General features: G+C 43.6%; 1 protein-coding gene across 10 annotated transcripts in view; it reads right to left on the reverse strand.

Annotated features, from left to right (window-relative positions):
• The window catches only part of TASOR2 (transcription activation suppressor family member 2), a 46,225-nt gene that overhangs the window by 16,064 nt on the left and 3,759 nt on the right, over window positions 1-26,402 (reverse strand). For 5 of the 10 annotated variants that reach the window (XM_074540366.1, XM_074540368.1, XM_074540367.1 and 2 more), the window contains exons 2-11: window positions 15,733-15,838; window positions 15,199-15,218; window positions 14,059-14,176; window positions 12,423-12,523; window positions 10,249-10,352; window positions 7,836-7,908; window positions 6,003-6,077; window positions 4,098-4,820; window positions 1,991-2,236; window positions 324-1,074 (exon numbers count right to left, since the gene is read on the reverse strand). In XM_074540366.1, the coding sequence (XP_074396467.1) occupies window positions 324-1,074; window positions 1,991-2,236; window positions 4,098-4,820; window positions 6,003-6,077; window positions 7,836-7,908; window positions 10,249-10,352; window positions 12,423-12,523; window positions 14,059-14,176; window positions 15,199-15,218; window positions 15,733-15,838 (2,317 nt within the window). Of the gene's footprint in view, window positions 1-323; window positions 1,075-1,990; window positions 2,237-4,097; window positions 4,821-6,002; window positions 6,078-7,835; window positions 7,909-10,248; window positions 10,353-12,422; window positions 12,524-13,452; window positions 13,478-13,592; window positions 13,617-14,058; window positions 14,177-15,198; window positions 15,219-15,732; window positions 15,839-18,775; window positions 18,857-26,402 lie in introns of those variants that run through there. The other 5 variants (XM_074540371.1, XM_074540373.1, XM_074540372.1 and 2 more) reach the window with 3 other exon arrangements.

Raw genomic sequence — 26,402 nt, forward strand, 5'->3', positions numbered from 1 at the left:
CATCCATTCCCAATTCCCCCATTCCCAAACTCCCACACCCCATTCCCATTCCCAATTCCCCCACCCCATTCCCAAACTCCTCCTCCCCATTCCCAAACTCCCCCATCCATTCCCAATTCCCCCATTCCCAAACTCCCCCACCCCATTCCCAATTCCCCCATTCCCAAACTCCCCCACCCCATTCCCAAACTCCCCCCGCCATTCCCAATTCCCCCACCCCATTCCCAATTCCCCCATCCCATTCCCATTCCCAATTCCCCCACCCCATTCCCAATTCCCCACCCCATTCCCAAACTCCCCCAGCCCATCCCAGGCTGACTCACCCGTGCAGGGCCCGGATCACCGTTTTCTCCAGGGCGTCGTTGGTGTACCGGCTGTCCAGGTGGAACAGGTACTGCTCCTCCCAGCGGCACGTGACCCTCAGGGCGCTCCCACACACGCTCACCGAGTGCCTCCTGCCGAACTCCTCCTTCCTCCCGGCCCCGCCCCGGCCCCGCCCGCGCTCGGCGGCGCCGCCCTGCTGGTGCCGGAAGGGCAGCACCTTCCCCACCAGCGGGGCAGCCGGGGCATTCCTGGTGTGATTCCCTTTGGGATCTGGGGCGGCTCTGGCATCCTCGGGCATGGGGGAGGCGTAGGAGTGCTCGGCGGAGATGATGGAGTGCGGGAACGCCGGGAATGCCGCGCTGCTCCTGCTGACAATTCCCGAGGTTTTCTCCTTGGCAGGAGCAGCCGGCGGGTTGGGATGTGCTGGATCAGGGCCAGCCTGGCTCTGGCACACCCTGCTGCACGGAGCTTTCCTGGCCTGCCTGTCCCCCCGGTGGTATTTGTGGTCGGAGGCGGCGCGCGGGGATTTGGGCGCCGAGGAATCGCCGCGTTCCGCAGAATCCTTGGGAATCAAGGCGGGAATGCAGGAGCCCAGGGCCAGGTCAGCCAGCAGGTTCAGGGCGTGGGAGTCGCTGCTGTCCCCTGGCAGGGCGAAGGCAGAGCTGGGGATTGCCATGGGATGAACATTTCCCGGGATTTCTGCTTGGGATGGCGCTGGGCCGGGCGGCTCCGAGGGCGGCTCCTTCCGCTCTGCGGGGAACAGGGGAAAAAACATTAAATAAAGGGAAAAAATCCGTTTAGAAAGGGAAAAATCAACTTTGGAAGGGAAAAAATCCAGTTTTGGATTGGGGGTTTTGTACAGATAAATTGGGTTTTTTTGGGGATTTTTTGGGGTTTAGCAGGAGCCATCCCATGGGAGAGATGCTGGATGCACCCTAAAGGCAACAACCAATATTGGATCATGGAATGTTGGATCATGGAATGCTGGAAGGGAATTTAAGGATCATCCCATTCCAACCCCATGGCCCATCCCATTACTGAGTGAGACACAAAATTGGGGGTTTTTTACAGCCAATCTGGCTTTTTTGGGATTTTTGGGGTTTAGCAGGAACCATCCCATGGGAGAGATGCTGGCTGCACCCTAAAAGGCAACAACCAATATTGGGTTATGGAATGTTGGATCATGGAATGTTGGAAGGGAATTTAGGATCATCCCATTCCAACCCCATGGCTCATCCCATTATTGAGTAACAGAAAAAAATTGGGGTTTTTTACAGCAAAACTCGCTGTTTTGGGGTTTTTTTGGGTTTTTCAGGAGCCATCCCATGGAGAGATGCTGGCTGCACCCTAAAGGCAATGAGAGAATGTTGGGTCATGGAATGTTGGAAGGGAATTTAGGATCATCCCATCCCAATCCCATTCTCCCAGTGGCCTTGGACACTCCCAGGGATCCAGGAGGATTCTCTGGGAATTCCACCCCAGAATTTCTCCCCAATATTTGACATTTTCCCCCATTTCAATCCAAACCCATTTGTTTCCTCCCTGCCATTGGATGGCTCAGCTTTTCAAGGAATTTTTTTTTCCCCAAGGGAATTTTTTTCTCACCACTCTCTGGATGGCTCAGCTTTTAAAGGAATTTTTTTCCCAAGGGAATTTTTTTTCTCACCACTCTCTTCCTGCTGCTTCTCCTGAGGTTTTGCTGCTCTGCTTTCCACGTTTTTCTGCGTTTTGCTTTTCCCTGGCTTTGTGGTGCCACTGTCAGGGACAGGATCCTTCCTGGTGTCCAGGTTTTCCAGGGTTTTGGGTCTCTTGGCCTCCACAGCAGGGCCATTGGGAGCTGAGCTCTCCTTCTCCATCTCAGCAGCTTCACACTGGGGTTTGGGGACAATCTCTGCAGCCAGGACCTCTGCACCTGGGACAGGGAAAATGAGGGCTTGGCTTGAATTTGGGAATTAAAAATTCATTGGGAAGAGGTTTTGGTGGTTTTACTTCTCATTATCCTGATTTAATTGGGAATATAATTAATTTATTCCCAATTCCATCAGGATAATGAGAAGGAAGATGTGATCTGGAATCTCAGGTGGGTTATCTGGGATAATTCCTGAGATTGATTTGGATGCTCCTGAGAATTCATCTCGGAGAAATTCTGGGTCCAGCACACCAGGCTGGGTCACATCCACTTTCCTCCACCCCATTCCCAAATTCCTCCACCCCATTCCCAAATTCCTCCTCCACTCCATTCCCAAACTCCCCATCCCATTCCCAAACTCCTCCACTCCATTCCCAAACTCCCCATCCCATTCCCAAACTCCCCCACCCCATTCCCAACCTCCTCCATCCCATTCCCAACCTCCTCCATCCATTCCCAATTCCCAAACTCCTCCACCCCATTCCCAAATTCCTCCACCCCATTCCCAAATTCCTCCTCCATCCCATTCCCAAATTCCTCCTCCACCCCATTCCCAAATTCCTCCACCCCATTCCCAAAATCCCCCACCCCATTCCCAAATTCCCCCACCCCATTCCCAAATTCCTCCTCCATCCCATTCCCAAATTCCTCCTCCATCCCATTCCCAAATTCCTCCACCCCATTCATAAATTCCTCCTCCACCCCATTCCCAAACTCCCCCACCCCATTTCCAACCTCCTCCTCCCCATTCCCAAACTCCCCCATCCCATTCCCAAACTCCCCCATCTCATTCCCAGTTCCCCCATCCCATTCCCAAACTCCCCCACACCATTCCCAAACTCCTCCACCCCATTCCCAAACTCCTCCATCCCATTCCCAAACTCCCCCATCCATTCCCAAATTCCTCCATCCCATTCCCAACCTCCTCCATTCCATTCCCAATTCCCCCACCCCATTTCCAAACTCCTCCATCCCATTCCCAACCTCCTCCATCCCATTCCCAAATTCCTCCTCCTCATTCCCAAACTCCCCCATCCCATTCCCAAACTCCTCCATCCATTCCCAACCTCCTCCACCCCATTCCCAAATTCCTCCATCCCATTCCCAAATTCCTCCATCCATTCCCAAATTACTCCATCCCATTCCCAAACTCCCCCATCCCATTCCCAAACTCCTCCACCCCATTCCCAAACTCCCCCATCCCATTCCCAAATTCCTCCATCCCATTCCCAACCTCCCCCACCCCATTCCCAAACTCCTCCATCCCATTCCCAAATTCCTCCACCCCATTCCCAAACTCCTCCACCCCATTCCCAAACTCCCCCATCCCATTCCCAAACTCCTCCATCCCATTCCCAAACTCCTCCACCCCATTCCCAAACTCCCCCATCCCATTCCCAAACTCCTCCATCCATTCCCAAATTCCTCCATCCATTCCCAACCTCCTCCATCCCATTCCCAAATTCCCCCACCCCATTCCCAACCTCCCCCACCCCATTCCCAAACTCCTCCACTCCATTCCCAAATTCCTCCACCCCATTCCCAAACTCTTCCATCCCATTCCCAAATTCCTCCTCCACCCCCTTCCCAAACTCCCCCACCCCATTCCCAACTCCCCCATCTCATTCCCAAACTCCTTCATCCCATTCCCAAATTCCCCCACCCCATTCCCAAATTCCTCCATCACATTCCCAACTCCCCCACACCATTCCCAATTCCCCCACCCCATTCCCAACCTCCTCCATCCCATTCCCGAACTCCTCCACCCCAAAGCTCCTGGATGGTTCCCAGTGAACCCCGAGCATCCCAGCTGGATGGAAGGAGGAAACCAATCCCATTTTTTCCCCATTTTCCCAGCCCTCACCTCTTTTCCTCCCATGTGGCAACTGCAGGTTGGCCAATTTCAGCATGGGCTCGTTGGGATTTCCAGCGGATCCCGATTTTTGGGGAGAAGAGGAGGCACCGCTGGTTTTCCTCCTGGCTGCCTCCGTGCTCGTGCTGCTGCCCTGGCCGGGAGGGCTCTGTGCCCCGGGGGCTGCAGTGCCCTTCCCCTGGATCCTGCTGGATTTCCTCCTCAGCTCCCGGCCCCAGGGCTTGCTGGGAGAGGTGACGCTTTTCAGGGATCTCTCCGGAAGCTCCCTCTCATCCCGTGTGTCTCCCGCTGATCTGGTGCAAGGAGCAGCGCCCGGGGGCTCGGAGGAAGAGGAGGAAGAGGAGGAATTTCCAGGATTGTCCCCCACGTTCCCGGCAGCCCCACGCAGGCACTGCAGCGCTGCCGACACCCCCAGGGTGAAGCTGCCGGGGTCGGACAGGTAACGGCGCAGCTGGGCCAGGGATTGCTCTGAGAATGCCCGGGAAGGGCCGGCATCGCCATCCTGGCACCCAGAGGGCACGGGGACACTGGGAATGTCCTGGCAGCTCTCCTGGAGCTCTGCAAACTCCTGGAGGTGCTCCTGGAGACGGCTGCAGGAGGAGCCGGCTGCCCTGTGCAGGGCATAGCGCAGCCCGGGCACCACCGAGGCGATCCTCAGCGAGATGGAGCTCCTGGAGCTGCCCGAGCTCCTGGGCTGGGTGTCCTGTGGCTCCACTGCAAGGGAAATAAAGGGATTTATTCCAGGTACAAAGGGATTCTCAAAGAGATGGAGCTCCTGGAGCTGCCTGAGCTCCTGGGCTGGGCAACCTGCGGCTCCACTGCAAGGGAAATAAAGGGATTTAATCCAGGTAGAAAGGGATTCCCAAAGAGATGGAGCTCCTGAGCGAGATGGAGCTCCTGGAGCTGCCCTCCCTCCTGGGACTGCCATCCTGCTGCTCCACTGGAAAGGGAAATAAAAAGGATTTATTCCAGGTAGAAAGGGATCCTCAAAGAGATGGAGCTCCTGGAGCTGCCCGAGCTCCTGGGACTGCTGTCCTGCTGCTCCACTGCAAGGGAAATAAAAAGGATTATATTCCAGGTAGAAAGGGATCCTGAGCGAGATGGAGCTCCTGGAGGCACCCGAGCTCCTGGGCTGGGTGTCCTGCTGCTCCACTGGAAAGGGAAATAAAGGGATTTAATCCAGGTAGAAAGGGAGGGGATTCACTGGATCGTTGCCTGGGGCAGGGAAACACTGGGGGGAACAGAAAAAGGGGAAAGGGAAGGGAGAATGGAAAAGAGAAAATGGAAGGGAGAAAGGAAGGAGAGAAAGGAAAGGGAGAAGGGAAAGGAAAAGGGAAAAGGGAAAGGGAAGGGAAAAAGAGGAAGGAAAAAGGAAAAAGGAAAAAGGAAAAAGGAAAAAGGAAAAAGGAAAAAGGAAAAAGGAAGGGAAGGGAAGGGAAGGGAAGGGAAGGGAAGGGAAGGGAAGGGAAGGGAAGGGAAGGGAAGGGAAGGGAAGGGAAGGGAAGGGAAAGGAAAGGAAAGGAAAAGGAAAAGGAAAAGGAAAAGGAAAAGGAAAAGGAAAAGGAAAAGGAAAAGGAAAAGGAAAAGGAAAAGGAAAAGGAAAAGGAAAAGGAAAAGGAAAAGGAAAAGGAAAAGGAAAAGGAAAAGGAAAAGGAAAAGGAAAAGGAAAAGGAAAAAGGAAAGGAAAAAGGAATAAAGGAAACATTGAAGCAAAAAGCTCCAAAAATCAGCAAACAAAAAGCTCAGCCCTGGAGAAATGTCCAAATTCTTTGAATGGATCCCACCAAACCCCCCAAACCTGCTCCAGGTGGATCCCACCCAACCCTGGAGCAGAAAATTCCCCTTTTGAAGGCCCTCCAGGCCAGGCCTGAGCTTGGGGGGCTCGGGGGGCTTTACCTGGGGGGCTCAGTGCCCGGGGGGAGCTGAACAGGAACAGGGCCAGCAGGCTGACGGGCTCCTTGGGCTCCAGGCCTGCAAAACAGGGGGGTCACACGGAGAAACCAGGATTAGCGCAAGAGAATAAGGTTCAGTTTAAAAGAACAGGCTTAGTTTGAGAAACCAGGTTTGGTTTCAGAAACCAGGTTTTTTTTTTGAGAAATCAGGTTTAGTTTAAAAAACCAGGTTCAGTTTGAGAAGCCAGGTTTGGATTCAGAAACCAGGTTTAATTCAAGAAACCAGGTTTAATTTAGGAAACCAGGTTTAATTCAAGAAAGCTGGTTTAAAGAAACCAGGTTTGGTTTAAAAAACAGGTTCAGTTTAAGAAACCAGGTTTGAGTTAAGAAACCAGGTTTAGTTTGAGAAATCAGGTTTGGGTTAAGAAACCAGGTTTAATTCAAGAATGCAGGTTTAATTTAAGAAACCAGGTTTAATTCAAGAAACCACCAGGTTCAGTTTAAGAAACCAGGTTTAATTGAAGAAACCAGGTTTAACTCAAGAAATGAGGTTTAAAGAAAGCAGGTTTGGTTTAAAAAACAGATTCAGTTTAAGAAACCAGGTTCAGTTTAAGAAACCAGATTCACTTTGCAAAGCCAGGTTTGGGTTAAGAAACCAGGTTTAGTTTCAAAAACCAGGTTTAATTGAAGAATGCAGGTTTAATTTAAGAAATCAGGTTTAATTGAAGAAACCAGGTTTAATTTCAGGAACCAGGTTTAATTTAAGAAACCAGGTTTAATTGAAGAAACCAGGTTTAAATTAAGAAATGAGGTTTAATTGAAGGAACCAGGTTTAATTGAAGAAACCAGGTTTGGTTTGAGAAACCAGGTTTAGTTTCAGAAACCAGATCTGGGTTAAGAAACCACGTTCAGTTCGAGAAACCAAGTTCTGGTTAAGGAAGCAGGTTTAGTTTGAAAAATCAGGTTTGGGTTAAGAAATCAAGTTTAGTTTAACAAACCAGGTTTAGTTTAAAGAAACAGGTTCAGTGTGAGAAACCAGGTTTGGATTCAGAAACCAGATTTGGGTTAAGAAATCAAGTTTAGTTTAAGAAACCAGGTTTGGGTGAAGAAACCAGGTTTAGTTTGAAAAACCAGGTTTGGTTTGAGAAACCAGGTTTAGTTTCAAAAACCTGGTGTGGGTTAAGAAACCAGGTTTGGGTTAAGAAACCAGGTTTAATTGAAGAAACCAAGTTTAACTCAAGAAATCAGGTTTAAAAAAACCAGGTTTGGTTTAAAAAACAGGTTCAGTTTAAGAAACCAGGTTTGGGTTAAGAAATCAGGTTTAGTTTCAAAAACCAGGTTTAATTGAAGAAATCAGGTTTAATTTAAGAAACCAGGTTCAGTTTAAAAAACCAGGTTTGGTTTGAGAAGCCAGGTTTAGTTTAAGAAACCAGGTTTAATTCAAGAAAGCAGGTTTAGTTTAAAAAAACAGGTTTAATTGAAGAAACCAGGTTTAATTGAAGAAAGCAGGTTTGGGTTAAGAAACCAGGTTTGATTTAAGAAACCAGGTTTAGTTTCAAAAACCAGGTTTAACTCAAGAAATCAGGTTTAAAAAAACCAGGTTTGGTTTAAAAAACAGGTTTAGTTTCAAAAACCAGGTTTGGTTTGAGAAACCAGGTTTAATTTAAGAAACCAGGTTTGGGTTAAGGAACCAGGTTTAGTTTCAAAAACCAGGTTTAATTGAAGAATGCAGGTTTAATTGAAGAAACCAGGTTTAAATTAAGAAATGAGGTTTAATTTAAGGAACCAGGTTTAATTGCAGAAACCAGGTTTATTTCAGGAACCAGCCCATCCTCACCTTCCTCCCGTGCCAGGGCTGAGGACGCCAGCAGGATCAGCACTCCCCGCCCCTGCAGGAATTTGATGATGGCCTGCAACAAACAGAGAGAAAATCAAACTCTGCTCCTTCCCTGCCAGCTGGGATCCAAATATCCCTGATTCTGGGATCAAAATATTCCTGATTCTGGGATCAAAATATCCCTGATTCTGGGATCCAAATATTCCCGATTCTGGGATCAAAATATCCCTGATTCTGGGATCCAAATATTCCTGATTCTGGATCAAAATATTCCTGATTCTGGGATCCAAATATCCCTGATTCTGGGATCCAAATATCCCTGATTCTGGGATCCAAATATCCCTGATTCTGGGATCAAAATTTCCCTGATTCTGGGATCAAAATATTCCTGATTCTGGGATCCAAATATCCCTGATTCTGGGATCCAAATATCCCTGATTCTGGGATCAAAATATTCCTGATTCTGGGATCCAAATATTCCTGATTCTGGGATCCAAATATTCCTGATTCAGGCCTCAAATTCCTGAAAATGAGGAAATCTCCTGATCCAGATGGCTGGAATTAATGGGGATTAATAATTAATAATCCAGGAGTTGTAGCCCAAAGGGGAAGGTTTCCAGAATCCTGGAAAACACAAAATTCCAGCATCTTAGAAAAACATGATATATAAATATATATAATTTTATTATTGTTACTATTATTATTATTATTATTATTATTATTATTATTATTATTATTATTATTATTATTATTATTATTATTATTATTATTATCATTATCATCATTATCATTATTATATAACATTATTATTATTGTTGTTATTATTATTAGTAGTATTATTATTATCATTATTATTATTGTTATTATTATTATTATTATCATTACCATTACCATTATCATTATTACATGACATTATTATTATTATTATTATCATTATTATTGTTATCATTATCATATAACATTATTATTAGTATTATTATTATTATCATCATTATTATTATTGTTATTATTATTACCATTATCATTATCATTATCATATGACATTATTATTATTATTATTATTATTATTATTATTATTATTATTATCATCATCATTATTATTATTGTTATTATTATTATTATTATTATCATTATCATATAACATTATTATTATTAGTAGTATTATCATTATTATCATTATTATTATTATCATTATTATTATCATAATTATCATTATTAATATTATTATGTTCTATTTTCTAAGATTTTTAAAGTTTAATTATTTAATTAAGAAGTGATACTTAAACTAATTTTATTTTTAACTTCATGATTAATTTCTCGAAGCCCACACTGCAGACTGTTCTGTTTAATTAATTAAACTCATGGAGAGGAAAGTAAAGAAGAATAATTTGGTTTTGCCTTAAAATCTTTATTTTGTTTTTTATGTATTACTGTATTTAAAAACTTTAAATTTGAAGTTTTTTACTTTGTGATATCATGCACTTTAACCAGCTACACTTTTCTGTTTAATTAAAAAATTAAACAGAATTTAAAAATATTTATAATTTAAAAATATTACTTAAACTGATGGAGAGGAAGGTAAAAAACAATTTGGTTTTGTCTTATAATCTTTATTTTGTTTTTTAATATGACTATAATATATACTATAGATTACTATATATTATTATGTTACTATTTTTATATATGTTATTTCATAAACTCAAGTTTTTCACTTTGTGATATCACACACTTTAGCCACTTGTAATTATAGTGTGATTAATTAATAGAATGGAATAGAATCGAACAGAATGGAATAAAATGGAATAAAATGGAATAAAATGGAATACAATGGAAAATGGAATAGAATGGAATAGAATGGAATAGAATGGAATAAAATTGAATAAAATGGAAAATGGAATAGAATGGAATAAAATGGAATAGAATGGAATAGAATGGAATAAAATGGAAAACGGAATTTTAAAATTCTGATTTTGTGCTGTAAAAAAAAAATAAAAATATATATCCCAAGTTAAAAAAAAAACTATAGAAATAATTCCCATCTTCAGGTGATGAACACAAAAAAATAAATATTTGAGAGCAGCAAAGCAGGAAAATGAGATTTAAAGCAGGAAATTTGTTCTGTTCTGTGTTAGGTGTGGGGAATAAAATCAAAAATGAGATTTAAAGCAGGGAATTTGTTCTGTTCTGTGTCAGGTGTGGGTAATAAAATCAAAAATGGGATTTAAAGCAGGGAATTTGTTCTGTTTTGGGTTAGGTGTGGGAAATAAAATCAAGATTTAAAGCAGGGAATTTGTTCTGTTTTGGGTTAGGTGTGGGAAATAAAATCAAGATTTAAAGCAGGGAATTTGTTCTGTTCTGGGTTAGGTGTGGGGAATAAAATCAAAAATGTGAATTTAATGCTGGACAGACTCACCAGGTCCTTCTGCTTCAGGCTCTGCACCAGCAGGTCCAGCCGGGCCTGGTCCTTGGGGGAGATTTCAACCTCGTACAGGCTGGAGAACACGCCCTGGAAACACACTGGGGACAGGATTTTCCATGGGATTTTCCATGGGGATTTTCCATGGGATTTTAAATGGGGATATTCGAATTTCCATGGGGATTTTCCATGGGATTTTCCATGGGGATATTCGAATTTCCATGGATTTTCCATAGGATTTTCCATGGATTTTCCATAGGATTTTCCATTGGGATTTTCCACGGGGATTTTCTGTGGAAATTTTCCATGGGGATTTTCCATGGGGATTTTCAATGGGATTTTCCATGGGATTTTCCATGGGGATTTTCCATGGGATTTGGATTTTCCACGGATTTTCCATGGATTTTCCATGGGGATATTCGAATTTCCATTGGGATTTTGCATGGGATTTTCCATGGCATTTTCCATGGGGATATTTGATTTTCCATGGGAATATTCGATTCTCCATTGGGATTTACCATGGGATTTTAAATGGGGATATTCGATTTTCCATGGGATTTTCCATGGGGATTTTAAATGGGGATATTCGAATTTCCATTGGGATTTTGCATGGGATTTTCCATGGGATTTTCCATGGGATTTTCCATGAGGATATTCAATTTTCCATTGGGATTTTCCATGGATTTTCCATGGGATTTCCCATGGGGATATTGGATTTTCCATGAGGATTTTCCATTGGGATTTTCCATGGGGATTTCCCATGGGGATTTTCCATGGAGTTTTTCCATGGGATTTCCCATTTTGAATTTCCCATGGGGATTTTCCATTGGGATTTTCAATGGGATTTTCCATGGGATTTTCAATGGGATTTTCCATGGGATTTTCTATGGGTTGGGATCAGGATTTTCCATGAGGATTTTCAATGGGATTTTCCATGGGGATTTTCCATGGGGATATTCGATTTTCCATTGGGGATTTTCCATGGGGATTTTCCATGGGGATTTTCCATGGGATTTTCCATAGGATTTTAAATGGTGATTTTAAATGGGATTTTCCATGGGGATTTTCCATGGGATTTTCAAAAGGATTGTCCATGGATTTTCCATGGGGATATTCGATTTTCCATGGGGATTTCCCATGGGGATATTCGATTTTCCATTGGGATTTTCCATGGATTTTCCATGGAGATATTCGATTTTCCATGGGGATTTCCCATGGGATTTTCAATGGGATTTTCCATGGATTTTCCATGGGGATTTCCCATGGGGATATTCGATTTTCCATTTGGAATTTCCATTGATTTTCCATGGGATTTTCCATTGGGATTTTCCATGGGGATTTTCAATGCAGATTTTCAATGGGGATTTCCCATGGATTTTCCGATTTTCCATGGGGATTTTCCATGGGATTTTCCATGGGGATTTTCAATGGGATTTTCCATGGGATTTTCCATGGATTTTCCATGGGATTTTAAATGGGGATATTCGAATTTCCATTGGGATTTTCCATGGGATTTTCCATGGGGATTTTCCATGGATTTTCCATGGATTTTCCATGGGAATATTCGATTTTCCATTGGGATTTTGCATGGGATTTTCCATGAGGATTTTCCACGGGGATATTCGATTTTCCATGGGATTTTCCATGGGATTTTCCATGGATTTTCCATGGGATTTTAAATGGGGATATTCGATTTTCCATGAGGATTTTCCATGGGGATTTTCCATGGGATTTTCCATGGATTTTCCATGGGGATATTCGATTTTCCATTGGGATTTTCCATGGGGATTTTCAATGGGGATTTTGAATGGGATTTTCCATTGGGATTTTCCATGGCATTTTCCATGGGATCAAAAATGGGATTTTCCATGGGGATTTTCCATAGGATTTTAAATGGGATTTTCCATGGGGATTTTCTATTGGGATTTCCCATGGGGATTTTCCTTTGGATTTTCCATGGAATTTTCCATGAGGATTTTCCAAGGGATTTTCCATGGGGATTTTCCATGGGATTTCCCATGGGGATTTTCAATAGGATTTTCCATGGGAAATTTTTAAAGGGATTTTCCATGGGATTTTCAATGGGATTTTCCATGGATTTTCCCTAGGATTTTCCATGGGATTTTCCATGGAATTTTTGGGGCTCTGGGAATGGGGTTTTTCACACCCACCTTCGTTCTTGGTGTAATTTCTTTTCCCAAATGCAGCTTCTGGAATTTTTTTCTTCAGCTCAGACAAACCCATGACGTGTTTGATGTCCAGGCTGGGAGGCCTGAGGGGATAAAAAAAAGCACAAAAAATTCAGGATTAAATTGAGCTGGGAATTCTGTGAAATCCCAAAAAAAAAAGTTTTGGGAAAAATGCAGGATTCTGTGTGCAAACCCTGGAAATGCTCAAATCACAAATCCTGGGGTGTTTAAAGCCAGGATTGGAGGGATCTGATTCACTGGGAGGTGTCAGAATTTAATTATTCCAAAGCATTTTTAATTCCTCATCCAACAGCACATTCCTGTTTATTTTTTAATTTCATGTTTAATTTAAAATATTTAATTTTTAAACATTTATAATTCCTGCACCAACAGTGAAGGGATCAGGCAGGAAAAGACAAAAATGGGTTTGGTTTGAGAAATCAGGTTTGGGTTAATTAACCAGGTTTGGGTTAAGGAACCAGGTTTGGGTTAAAGAACCAGGTTTGGGTTAATTACCCAGGTTTGGGTTAATTAAGGAACCAGGTTTGGGTTAAAGAACCAGGTTTGGGTTATGGAATCAGGTTTGGGTTAATTAACCAGGTTTGGGTTAATTAAGGAACCAGGTTTGGGTTAATTAACCAGGTTTGGGTTATAGAATCAGGTTTGGGTTAATTAACCAGGTTTGGGTTAATTAAGGAACCAGGTTTGGGTTAATTAAGGAACCAGGTTTGGGTTCTGGAACCATGTTTGGGTTAATTAACCAGGTTTGGGTTAATTAATCAGGTTTGGGTTAATTAACCAGGTTTGGGTTAAGGAACCAGGTTTGGGTTCTGGAACCAGGTTTGGGCGGGCACGGTGCCCACACTGTGCCAAGCGTGGCTCTGGAAGTTAAGCCCAGCCTGGCTCAGGGGTGGCACTCACAGCTGGGCAGGCATGATGCCCACGCTGTGCCAAGCCTGGCTCAGGGTGTTAAGCCCAGCCCAGCCCAGCCCGGCTCAGGGGTGGCACTCACAGCTGGGCGGGCACGGTGCCCACACTGTGCTAAGCCCAGCCCAGCCCAGCCCCACTCACAGCTGGGCGGGCACGGTGCCCACACTGTGCCAAGCCTGGTTCAGGGTGCTAAGCCTGCCTCAGGTACATGTGCACACTCACAGCTGGGCGGGCACGGTGCCCGCGCTGTGCCAGGCCCAGCTCAGGGTGTTAAACCCAGCCAGGCTCAGGGGTGGCACTCACAGCTGGGCAGGCACGGTGCCCACACTGTGCTAAGCCCAGCCCAGCCCAGCCCAGCCCAGCCTCACTCACAGCTGGGCGGGCACGGTGCCCGCGCTGTGCCAGGCCCAGCTCAGGGTGTTAAACCCAGCCAGGCTCAGGGGTGGCACTCACAGCTGGGCAGGCACGGTGCCCACACTGTGCTAGGCCCAGCCCAGCCCAGCCCAGCCTGGCTCAGGTACATGTGCACACTCACAGCTGGGCGGGCACGGTGCCCGCGCTGTGCCAGGCCTGGTTCAGGGTGTTAAGCCCAGCCCAGCCCAGGGGTGGCACTCACAGCTGGGCGGGCACGGTGCCCACGCTGTGCCAAGCCCAGCCCAGCCCAGCCCAGCCCAGGGGTGGCACTCACAGCTGGGCGGGCACGGTGCCCGCGCTGTGCTGGCTCCTCAGGCCGATGGTGCCCAGGCGCTGCCCCCCGATGCACAGCTGGCCCCGCCACGGGCACGGCGCCAACGGCGGCTGCGGCTCTGCCCAGGGAGAGCAGAGAACATGGGGAACACAGAACACAAACCAAACCAAAATCCAAACCCAAAAACCCCAAAAACCCCAAAAATCCCAAACTCCACCTGGAAAACCACAATCCCAAACCCAAAATCCACAATCCCAAACCCAAAAGCCCCAGAACTAAAATCCACAACCACAATCCCAAAATCCACAACCCCAAACCCCAAAAGTACAGCCTCAAACCCAAACAACCCCAAACCCAAACAACAGCAAACCCCAATCCCAAAAACCACAAACTCAACCCAAAAACCACAAGCCCAAGCCCAAACCCTAAACCCACAACCTCAAATCCAAAAACCCCCAAACTCCAAAAATCCCAAACTCCACCTGAAAAACCACAATCCCAAACCCAAAAACCACAACCCCAAAAACCACAATCCCAAACCAAAAAATCACAACCACAACCCCAAAAACCACAATCCCAAAAACCCCAAACCCAAAAACCACAATCCCAAAAACCCCAAACCCAAAATCCACAACCCCAAATCCCAAAAGTACAGCCTCGAACCCAAAAAAACCCAAACCCCAACCCTTAAAACCCAAACCCAAAAAACTCCAAGCCCAAAAACCCCAACCCCAAAAACCACAAACCCAAAAACCCACAAACCCAAAAACCACAACCCCAAAAACCCCAAACCCAAAACCTCCAAACCCAAAAACCACAAACTCAAAAACCCCACATCCAAAAACCACAATCCCAAAAACCCCACAATCCCAAAAACCACAACCCCAAAAACCAAAATCACAAAAACCCCAACCCCAAAAACCACAATCCCAAAAACCCCACACCCAAAAACCACAATCCCAAAAACCACAAACCCAACTCAAAAAATCACAAACTGAAAACCCACAACCCCAAAAATCCCACACCTAAACCCACAACCACAATCCCAAAAATCCCAAAAACCCCAAAAACCCCAAAAACCCCAAAAATCCCAAAAACCCCAAAAATCCCAAAAACCCCAAAAACCCCAGCAGTTCTTACCTTGGTGGTTCTGCTCCGCTCTGGAGAAAAATCAATAAAAAAAGAAAATATTTAGAGATGGGAAAAGGAATAAAAGGGAATATTTAGAAATGGGAAAAGAAATAAAAGGGAATATTGGATATGGGAAAAGCATAAAAAGAAATTTTAGATATGAAAAAAGGAGAAAAGGAATATTAGAGATGGGAAAAGGAATAAAAGGAAAATTAGAGATGAGAAAAGAAATAAAAGGGAATATTGGATATGGGAAAAGGATAAAAGGAATATTACGGATGGGAAAAGGAATGAAAGGAATATTTAGAAATGGGAAAAGAAATAAAAGGGAATATTTAGAAATGGGAAAAGGAATAAAAGGGACGATTTAGAAATGGGAAAAGGAATAAAAAGGAATATTAGAGATGGGAAAAGCATAAAAAGGAATTTTAGAAATAGAAAAAGGATAAAAGAGTCTCAGGGATGGGAAAAGGATGAAAGCAGCATCAGATGGGGCACGGGAACAAGAGGGGTGCCAGGGCAGAGGGCTCTGTGTGTCCTTACGGGCGCGGCGGGGCCGGCGCGGGCATCTCCCGGGGCGGGCGGGACTGGCAGGGCAGCAGCGGGCACGGGCACACCTGGAGGGGCCGCTCACCTCGGACAGGCAGGGCTGGGGAGAGAGGGAAACAGCCGTGGGATATTGGGGATAATCCATGGGGAACGGGGAATTCACCCCGCTCACCTTGTACACATAGTACTGGGGAGAGAGGGAAACAGCTGTGGGATATTGGGGATAATCCACTGGGAACAGGGAATTCACCCCGCTCACCTTGTACACATAGTACTGGGGAGAGAGGGAAACAGCTGTGGGATATTGGGGATAATCCACGGGATACTGGGATAATCCATGGGATATTGGGAAACATCCATAGGGAATGGGAATCAGCCATGGGGAGCAGGGAATTCACCCCGCTCACCTTGTACACGTAGTACTGGGGAGAGACAGGGAAAAATCCATGGGATACTGGGGATAATCCATGGGATACTGGGAATAATCCATGGGATACTGGGGATAATCCACAGGAACGGAGAATTCACCCCGCTCACCTCACACACGTAGTACTGGGGAGACAGGGAAACAGCTGTGGGATATCAGGGATAATCCATGGGATATTGGGGATAATCCACAGGGAATGGGAATTCACCCTGCTCACCTCGGACACACAGTACTGGGGAGAGACAGGGAAACAGCTGTGGGATATTGAGGATAATCCACGGGGAAAGGGGAATTCACCCCGCTCACCTCGTACACATAGTACTGGGGAGAGACAGGGAAACAGCCGTGGGATATTGGGAATAATCCATAGGATACTGGGATAATCCATGGGATATTGGGGATAATCCATGGGGAATGGGAATTCACCCCGCTCACCTCAGACACATAGTACTGGGGAGAGAGGGAAACAGCCGTGGGATATTGGGGATAATCCACGGGATACTGGGATAATCCATGGGATATTGGGGATAATCCATGGGGAATTCACCCCGCTCACCTCGTACATGTAGTACTGGGGAGAGACAGGGAAACAGCCGTGGGATATTGGGGATAATCCATGGGATACTGGGGATAATCCATGGGATACTGGGAAACATCCATAGGGAATGGGAATCATCCATGGGGAGCATGGAATTCACCCTGCTCACCTCGTACATGTAGTACTGGGGAGACAGGGAAACAGCTGTGGGATATTGGGGATAATCCATGGGATATTGGGATAATCCATGGGATATTCGGGATAATCCATGGGGAATGGGAATTCACCCTGCTCACCTCGTACACATAGTACTGGGGAGATACAGGGAAACAGCCGTGGGATATTGGGGATAATCCATGGGATGCTGTGAAAACATCCATGGGATACTGGGGATAATCCATGGGATACTGGGATAATCCATGGGATACTGGGGATAATCCATGGGGAGCAGGGAATTCACCCCGCTCACCACGTACACGTAGTACTGGGGAGAGACAGGGAAACAGCCGTGGGATATTGGGGATAATCTATGGGATATTGGGGATAATCCATGGGGAACGGGGAATTCAGCCCGCTCACCTCAGACACACAGTACTGGGGAGACAGGGAAACAGCCATGGGATATTGGGGTTAATCCATGGGATATTGGGGATAATCCATGGGATACTGGGAAACATCCATGGGGAGCAGGGAATTCACCCTGCTCACCTCATACATGTAGTACTGGGGAGAGACAGAAACATCCGTGGGATATTGGGGATAATCCATGGGATACTGGGGATAATCCACAGGAACGGGGAATTCACCCCGCTCACCTCGCACACGTAGTACTGGGGAGAGACAGGGAAACAGCCGTGGGATATTGGGGATAATCCATGGGATGCTGTGAAACACCCATGGGATACTGGGGATAATCCATGGGAAGTGGGAATCATCCATGGGGAATGGGGAATTCACCCTGCTCACCTCGTACACGTAGTACTGGGGAGAGACAGGGAAACAGCCGTGGGATATTGGGGATAATCCATGGGATACTGGGATAATCCATGGGATATTGGGAAACATCCATGGGGAATGGGAATCATCCATGGGGAGCAGGGAATTCACCCCGCTCACCTCGTACATGTAGTACTGGGGAGACAGGGAAACAGCTGTGGGATATTGGGATAATCCATGGGATATTGGGGATAACCCACGGGGAATTCACCCCGCTCACCTCGGACACACAGTACTGGGGAAGGGGCAATGCTGGGAAAAGGGAAATCCACGGAATGTGGTGGGGATGGGGAAGCAGGGAAATCAGGGAATGGAGAAATCCATGGAATGTGGGAGTGGAGGAAGGGCAATCCATGGAATCTGGAACTGGGATAAAGGGCAATCCATGGAATGTGGGAGTGGGAAAATGGAAATCCATGGAAAAAGCGTAATCCCTGGAATGTGGGACTGGGAAAAGGGCAATGCTGGGAAAAGGGCAATGCTGGGAAAAGGGAAATCCACGGAATGTGGTGGGGATGGGGAAGCAGGGAAATCAGGGAATGGAGAAATCCATGGAATGTGGGAGTGGGGGAAGGGCAATCCATGGGAGAAAGGGAAATCCATGGAATGTGGTGGGAACGGGAAAGCAGAGAAATCAGGGAATGGAGAAATCCATGGAATGTGGGAGTGGGGGAAATGGAAATCCATGGAATGTGGGAGTGGGGGAAGGGAAATCCATGGGAGAAAGGGAAATCCACGGAATGTGGGAGTGGGAGAAAGGGCAATCCATGGAATGGGAAAATGGAAATCCATGGAATGGGAAAAACAGGGTAATCATGGAATCTGGGACTGGGATAAAGGGCAATCCATGGAATGTGGGAATGGGAAAATGGAAATCCATGGAAAAAGCGTAATCCCTGGAATGTGGGACTGGGAAAAGGGCAATGCTGGGAAAAGGGCAATGCTGGGAAAAGGGAAATCCACGGAATGTGGTGGGGATGGGGAAGCAGGGAAATCAGGGAATGGAGAAATCCATGGAATGTGGGAGTGGGAGAGGGGCAATCCATGGAATCCCTGGGAAGAGGAACCGCGGGTACCTGGCTGCTCCCGGGGCAGTCGGGGCCGGGCCAGGGGCAGGAGCTGCTGGGGGAGCTCTCAGGGACGGCTCTGACCTCGCCCTGCACCAAAAACATGAAATCCATGGAATCCTTCCCAAAATCCATCCTGAGCATGGAAATCCATCCCAAAATCCATCCCAAAACTCCATCCTGAGCATGGAAATCCATCCCAAAAATCCATCCTGAGCATGGAAATCCATGGAATCCATCCCAAAACTCCATCTCGAGCATGGAAATCCATCCCAAAAATCCACCCCAAGCATGAAATCCATGGAATCCATCCCAAAAATCCATCCCGAGCATGGAAATCCATGGAATCCTTCCCAAAATCCATCCCAAACATGGAAATCCATCCCAAAATCCATCCCAAAACTCCATCCTGAGCATGGAAATCCATCCCAAAAATCCACCCCAAGCATGAAATCCATCCCAAAAATCCATCCCATACATAGAAATCCATCCCAAAATCCATCCCGAGCATGAAATCCATGGAATCCATCCCAAAACTCCATCCTGAGCATGGAAATCCATCCCAAACATGGAAATCCATCCCGAGCATGAAATCCATGGAATCCATCCCAAAACGCCATCCTGAGCATGGAAATCCATCCCAAAAACACATCCCAATCATGAAATCCATGGAATCCATCCCAAAAATCCATCCTGAGCATGGAAATCCATCCCAGGCTTGGAAATCCATCCCAAAAATCCATCTCGAGCATGAAATCCATCCCAAGTTTGGAAATCCATCCCAAGCATGGAAATCCATCCCAAACATGGAAATCCATCCCAAAAATCCATCTCAAGCATGGAAATCCATGGAATCCATCCCAAAAATCCATCCCAAGCATTGAAATCCATCCCAAAAATCCATCCCAAGCATGAAATCCATGGAATCCATCCCAAACATGGAAATCCATCCCAAAAATCCACCCCAAACATGAAATCCATCCCAAAAATCCATCCCGAGCATGGAAATCCATGGAATCCATCCCAAGTTTGGAAATTCATCCCAAAAATCCATCCCGAGCATGGAAATCCATCCCAAAAATCCATCCCGAGCATGAAAATTCATGAAATCCATCCCAAAAATTCACCTCAAGCTTGGAAATCCATGGAATCCATAACAAAAATCCACCCCAAGCATGAAATCCATGAAATCCATCCCAAAATCCATCCTGAGCATGGAAATCCATCCCAAAAATCCATCCCAAACTTGGAAATCCATCCCAAAAACCCATCTCAAGCATGGAAATCCATCCCAAGCATGGAAATCCATCCCAAAAATCCATCTCAAGCATGGAAATCCATGGAATCCATCCCAAAAATCCACCCCAAGCACGGAATTCCATCCCAAGCATGGAAATCTATCCTAAAAATCCACCCCAAGCATGGAAATCCATCCCAAAAATCCATCCCAAGCATGGAAATCCACCCCAAGCATGGAAATCCATGGAATCCATCCCAAAAATCCATCCCGAGCATGGAAATCTATCCCAAAAATCCATCCCAAAAATCCATCCCAAAAATCCATCCCAAGCATGGAAATCCATCCCAAAAATCCAGGAATTTTGCAGGGGATCGCTCCAATGGTTTCCCCTAAATGCAGCTTCAAAATGAAAATCCAGAAAGGGGGAAAATCAATTTAAAAATTAATTAATTAATTAATTAATGAGAGGAAACTGAGCCCAATGGCTGCAGCCAGAAAATTTAAAATTTAAAATAAAAAAAATGAAAATATTACATTTTAAATTGAAAATTTTTATGGAATTTTAAATCCCAGCTCAGCTCAAAGGATCCACCACAACTTTTAATATTTTTAAAATTCTTTTTTGCTGGAGAGCCACAATTTTCTGGAAAATATCAGAAATTTTCAGGGATAAAAACTTAAAAAAAAAAATGGAAAACTCTTGGGAATACAATGAAAAATTCAGGAATTTTCCAGGTGATCGCTCCAATGGTTTCTCCTAAATGCAGCTTCAAAATGAAAATCCACGAAGGGGGAAAATTAATTTAAAAATTAATTAATTAATGAGTGGAAACTGAGCCCAATGGCTGCAGCCAGAAAATTTAAAATTAAACAAAAAAAAAGAAAATATTACATTTTAAATTGAAAATTTTTATGGAATTTGAAATCCCAGCTCAGCTCAAAGGATCCACCACAAATTTTAATATTTTAAAATTCTTTTTGCTGGAGCACCACAATTTTCTGGAAAATATCAGAAATGTTCAGGTATAAAAACTTCAAAAAAAAATATGGAAAACTCTTGGGAATACAATGAAAAATCCAGGAATTTTGCAGGGGATTGCTCCAATGTTTTCTCCTAAATGCAGCTTCAAAATGAAAATCCAGGAAGGGGGAAAATTAATTTAAAAATTAATTAATTAATTAATTAATGAGAAGAAACTGAGCCCAATGGCTGTAGCCAGAAAATTTAAAATTTAAAATAAAAAAAATTAAAAGATTACATTTTAAATTGAACATTTTCATGGGATTTGAAATCCCAGCTCAGCTCAAAGGATCCACCACAACCTCCTTATTTTTAAAATTCTTTTTGCTGGAGCGCCACAACTTTTTCTGGAAAATATCAGAAATTTTCAGGTATAAAAACTTAAAAAGAAAAATATGGAAAACCCCTGGGAATGCAATGAAAAATCCAGGAATTTTCCAGGTGATTGCTCCAATGTTTTCCCCTAAATGCAGCTTCAAAATAAAAATCCAGAAAGGGGGAAAATTAATTTTAAAATTAATTAATTAATTAATTAATTAATGAGAGGAAACTGAGCCCAATGGCTGCAGCCAGAAAATTTAAAATTTAAAATAAAAAGAATTAAAATATTACATTTTAAATTGAAAATTTTCATGGAATTTGAAATCCCAGCTCAGCTCAAAGGATCCACCACAAATTTTAATATTTTTAAAATTCTTTTTGCTGGAGCACCACAACTTTTTCTGGAAAATATCAGAAATTTTCAGGGATAAAAAAACTTAAAAAGAAAAATATGGAAAATTCCTGGGAATACAATGAAAAATCCAGGAATTTTCCAGGTGATCGCTCCAATGTTTTTCCCCTAAATGCAGCTTCAAAATGAAAATCCACGAAGGGGAAAAATTAATTTTAAAATTAATTAATTAATTAATGAGAGGAAACTGAGCCCAATGGCTGCAGCCTGAAGATTTAAAATTAAAAAAAATGAAAATATTACATTTTAAATTGAAAATTTTCATGGAATTTGAAATCCCAGCTCAGCTCAAAGGATCCACCACAAATTTTAATATTTTTAAAATTCTTTTTTGCTGGAACACCACAACTTTTTCTGGAAAATATCAGAAATGTTCAGGTATAAAAACTTAAAAAAAATATGGAAAACTCTTGGGAATACAATGAAAAATCCAAGAATTTTCCAGGTGATCGCTCCAATGGTTTCTCCTAAATGCAGCTTCAAAATGAAAATCCAGGAAGGGGGAAAATTAATTTTAAAATTAATTAATTAATTAATGAGAGGAAACTGAGCCCAATGGCTGCAGCCAGAAAATTTAAAATTTAATATAAAAAAAATTAAAATATTACATTTTAAATTGAACATTTTCATGGAATTTGAAATCCCAGCTCAGCTCAAAGGATCCACCACAAATTTTAATATTTTTAAAATTCTTGTTTGCTCGAGCACCACAACTTTTTCTGGAAAATATCAGAAATTTTCAGGGATAAAAGCTAAAAAAAAAAAATATGGAAAACTCTTGGGAATGAAATGAAAAATCCAGGAATTTTGCAGGGGATCGCTCCAATGTTTTTTTCCTAAATGCAGCTTCAAAATGAAAATCCAGAAAGGAGAAAATTAATTTAAAAATTAATTAATTAATTAATTAATTAATGAGAGGAAACTGAGCCCAATGGCTGCAGCCAGAAAATTTAAAATTTAAAATAAAAAAAAATGAAAATATTACATTTTAAATTGAAAATTTTTATGGAGTTTTAAATCCCAGCTCAGCTCAAAGGATCCACCACAAATTTTAATATTTTTAAAATTCTTTTTCCTGGAGCGCCACAACTTTTTCTGGAAAATATCAGAAATTTTCAGGGATAAAAACTTAAAAAAAAAATATGGAAAACTCTTGGGAATACAATGAAAAATCCAGGAATTTTGCAGGTGATCGCTCCAATGATTTTCCCTAAATGCAGCTTCAAAATGAAAATCCAGAAAGGGGGAAAATCAATTTAAAAATTAATTAATTAATTAATTAATGGGAGGAAACTGAGCCCAATGGCTGCAGCCAAAAAATTTAAAATTAAACAAAAAAATTAAAATATTACATTTTAAATTGAACATTTTCATGGAATTTGAAATCCCAGCTCAGCTCAAAGGATCCACCACAAATTTTAATATTTTTAAAATTCTTTTTTGCTGGAGCACCACAATTTTCTGGAAAATATCAGAAATTTTCAGGGATATAAAACTTAAAAAAAATACGGAAAACTCTTGGGAATGCAATGAAAAATCCAGGAATTTTGCAGGGGATCGCTCCAATGTTTTTTTCCTAAATGCAGCTTCAAAATGAAAATCCAGGAAGGGGGAAAATTAATTTAAAAATTAATTAATTAATGAGAGGAAACTGAGCCAAATGGCTGCAGCCAGAAAATTTAAAATGAAAAAAAAAAATGAAAATATTACATTTTAAATTGAAAATTTTCATGGAATTTGAAATCCCAGCTCAGCTCAAAATGAATTTAAAAATTAATTAATTAATTAATTAATTAATTAATGAGAGGAAACTGAGCCCAATGGCTGCAGCCCTGAGTTCTCTCCTGGATTTTGGGGAGATGTTTCCCAACCCTATGGAAAAAATTCCCAAAAAATCCCAAATGCCGGCAGAGGCCAGGGCAGGGGCAAAGGTGAAAGTGAAAGTGAACTCGGCAGGAGGGAAAGTGAAAGTGAGAGAGGGAACGGACACGGAGGCACCGGAACGTGGGAAATGTGGGAATGGGAAATGTGGGAATGGGAAATGTGGGAATGGGAATGGGAAATGTGGGAATGGGAAATGTGGGATTGGGAATGGGGAATTTGGGATTGGGAATGGGAAATGTGGGAATGGGAAATGTGGGAATGGGAAATGTGGGATTGGGAATGGGGAATGTGGGAATGGGAACAGGAATGGGGAATTTGGGATTGGGAACGGGAATGGGAAATGTGGGATTGGGAATGGGAATGCGAAATTTGGGAAATGTGGGAATGGGAAATGTGGGAATGGGAATGGGAAATGTGGGAATGGGAAATTTGGGATTGGGAATGGGAATGGGAAATGTGGGAATGGGAACGGGAATGGGAAACTTGGGAATGGGAAATGTGGGAATGGGAACGGGAATGGGAAATGTGAGAATGGGAAATGTGGGAATGGGAACGGGAATGGGAACAGGAATGGGAAATGGGAATGGGAAATGTGGGAATGGAAAATGAGGGAATGGGAACAGGAATGGGATCAGCAATGGGATCAGGAATGGATCAGGAATGGGATCAGGAATGGGATCAGCAATGGATCAGGAATGGGATCAGGAATGGATCAGCAATGGGATCAGGAATGGGATCAGGAATGGGATCAGCCATTGGATCAGCAATGGGATCAGGAATGGGATCAGCCATGGGATCAGGAATGGGATCAGGAATGGGATCAGCCATGGGATCAGGAATGGGATCAGCAATGGGATCAGCCATGGGATCAGGAATGGGATCAGCAATGGGATCAGCAATGGGATCAGGAATGGATCAGGAATGGGATCAGCAATGGGATCAGGAATGGGATCAGCCATGGGATCAGCAATGGGATCAGCAATGGGATCAGGAATGGATCAGGAATGGGATCAGCAATGGGATCAGGAATGGGATCAGCCATGGGATCAGCAATGGGATCAGGAATGGATCAGGAATGGGATCAGCAATGGGATCAGGAATGGGATCAGCAATGGGATCAGCAATGGGATCAGGAATGGGATCAGCCATGGGATCAGCAATGGGATCAGGAATGGATCAGCAATGGGAACAGCAATGGGATCAGCCATGGGATCAGCCATGGGATCAGGAATGGGATCAGCCATGGGATCAGCAATGGATCAGGAATGGGAACAGGAATGGGATCAGGAATGGGATCAGCAATGGGATCAGGAATGGATCAGGAATGGGAACAGCCATGGGATCAGGAATGGGATCAGCCATGGGATCAGCCATGGGATCAGGAATGGGATCAGCAATGGGATCAGGAATGGGATCAGCCATGGGATCAGGAATGGATCAGCAATGGGATCAGGAATGGGATCAGGAATGGGATCAGCAATGGGATCAGGAATGGGATCAGCAATGGGATCAGGAATGGATCAGCAATGGGATCAGCAATGGGATCAGCAATGGGATCAGGAATGGGATCACCAATGGGATCAGGAATGGATCAGCAATGGGATCAGGAATGGGATCAGGAATGGGATCAGGAATGGATCACCAATGGGATCAGGGAATGCTGAGCTGCTCCAGAGCCGCAATTCCCAGCTGGAATCAGCCCTGGGCACCCCTGACTTCCAAAATCCAGGATTTTCCTTTGGTTCCTCCCATTTTCTGGGATTTCTGGATGGCCTCAGCACCCAGCAACTTCCCAGCCCAGCAGGAAAGCTCCAGGCTTGGGAAGTGCAGAATTCCCTCATTTTTTACATTTTTAAACCTTAAAATTTGAGTAGCAATTCCCTCATTTTTTACATTTTTTAACCTTAAAATTTGAGCAGCAATTTCCTCATTTTTTACATTTTTAAACCTTAAAATCTGAGCAGCAATTTCCTCATTTTTTACATTTTTAAACCTTAAAATTTGAGTAGCAATTCCCTCATTTTTTACATTTTTTAACCTTAAAATTTGAGTAGCAATTCCCTCATTTTTTACATTTTTAAACCTTAAAATTTGAGCAGCAATTCCCTCATTTTTTACATTTTTTAACCTTAAAATTTGAGCAGCAATTTCCTCATTTTTTACATTTTTAACCTTAAAATTTGAGCAGCAATTTCCTCATTTTTTACATTTTTTAACCTTAAAATTTGAGTCGCAATTCCCTCATTTTTTACATTTTTAAACCTTAAAATTTGAGTAGCAATTCCCTCATTTTTTACATTTTTTAACCTTAAAATTTGAGTAGCAATTTCCTCATTTTTTACATTTTTAACCTTAAAATTTGAGTAGCAATTTCCTCATTTTTTACATTTTTAAACCTTAAAATTTGAGTAGCAATTCCCTCATTTTTTACATTTTTTAACCTTAAAATTTGAGTAGCAATTCCCTCATTTTTTACATTTTTTAACCTTAAAATTTGAGTAGCAATTCCCTCATTTTTCACATTTTTAAACCTTAAAATTTGAGTAGCAATATCCTCATTTTTTACAATTTTTAACCTTAAAATTTGAGTAGCATTCACTGCAGGCATCTGGATGCTGTCAAATCCTCAAAATTCCCTCCAAATCTTTAAAATGCAACAATTTTCCTGCCTTGATCCCAAGGCTGGAATGAGCTGGAACATTGGGATCAGCTCTGGCCCCACTGTGGATTCACCCCAAAATTTGGGATAAATCCAGGA

Source organism: Zonotrichia albicollis, chromosome 4 (assembly GCF_047830755.1).
Source record: "Zonotrichia albicollis isolate bZonAlb1 chromosome 4, bZonAlb1.hap1, whole genome shotgun sequence".
Classification (NCBI taxonomy): domain Eukaryota; kingdom Metazoa; phylum Chordata; class Aves; order Passeriformes; family Passerellidae; genus Zonotrichia; species Zonotrichia albicollis.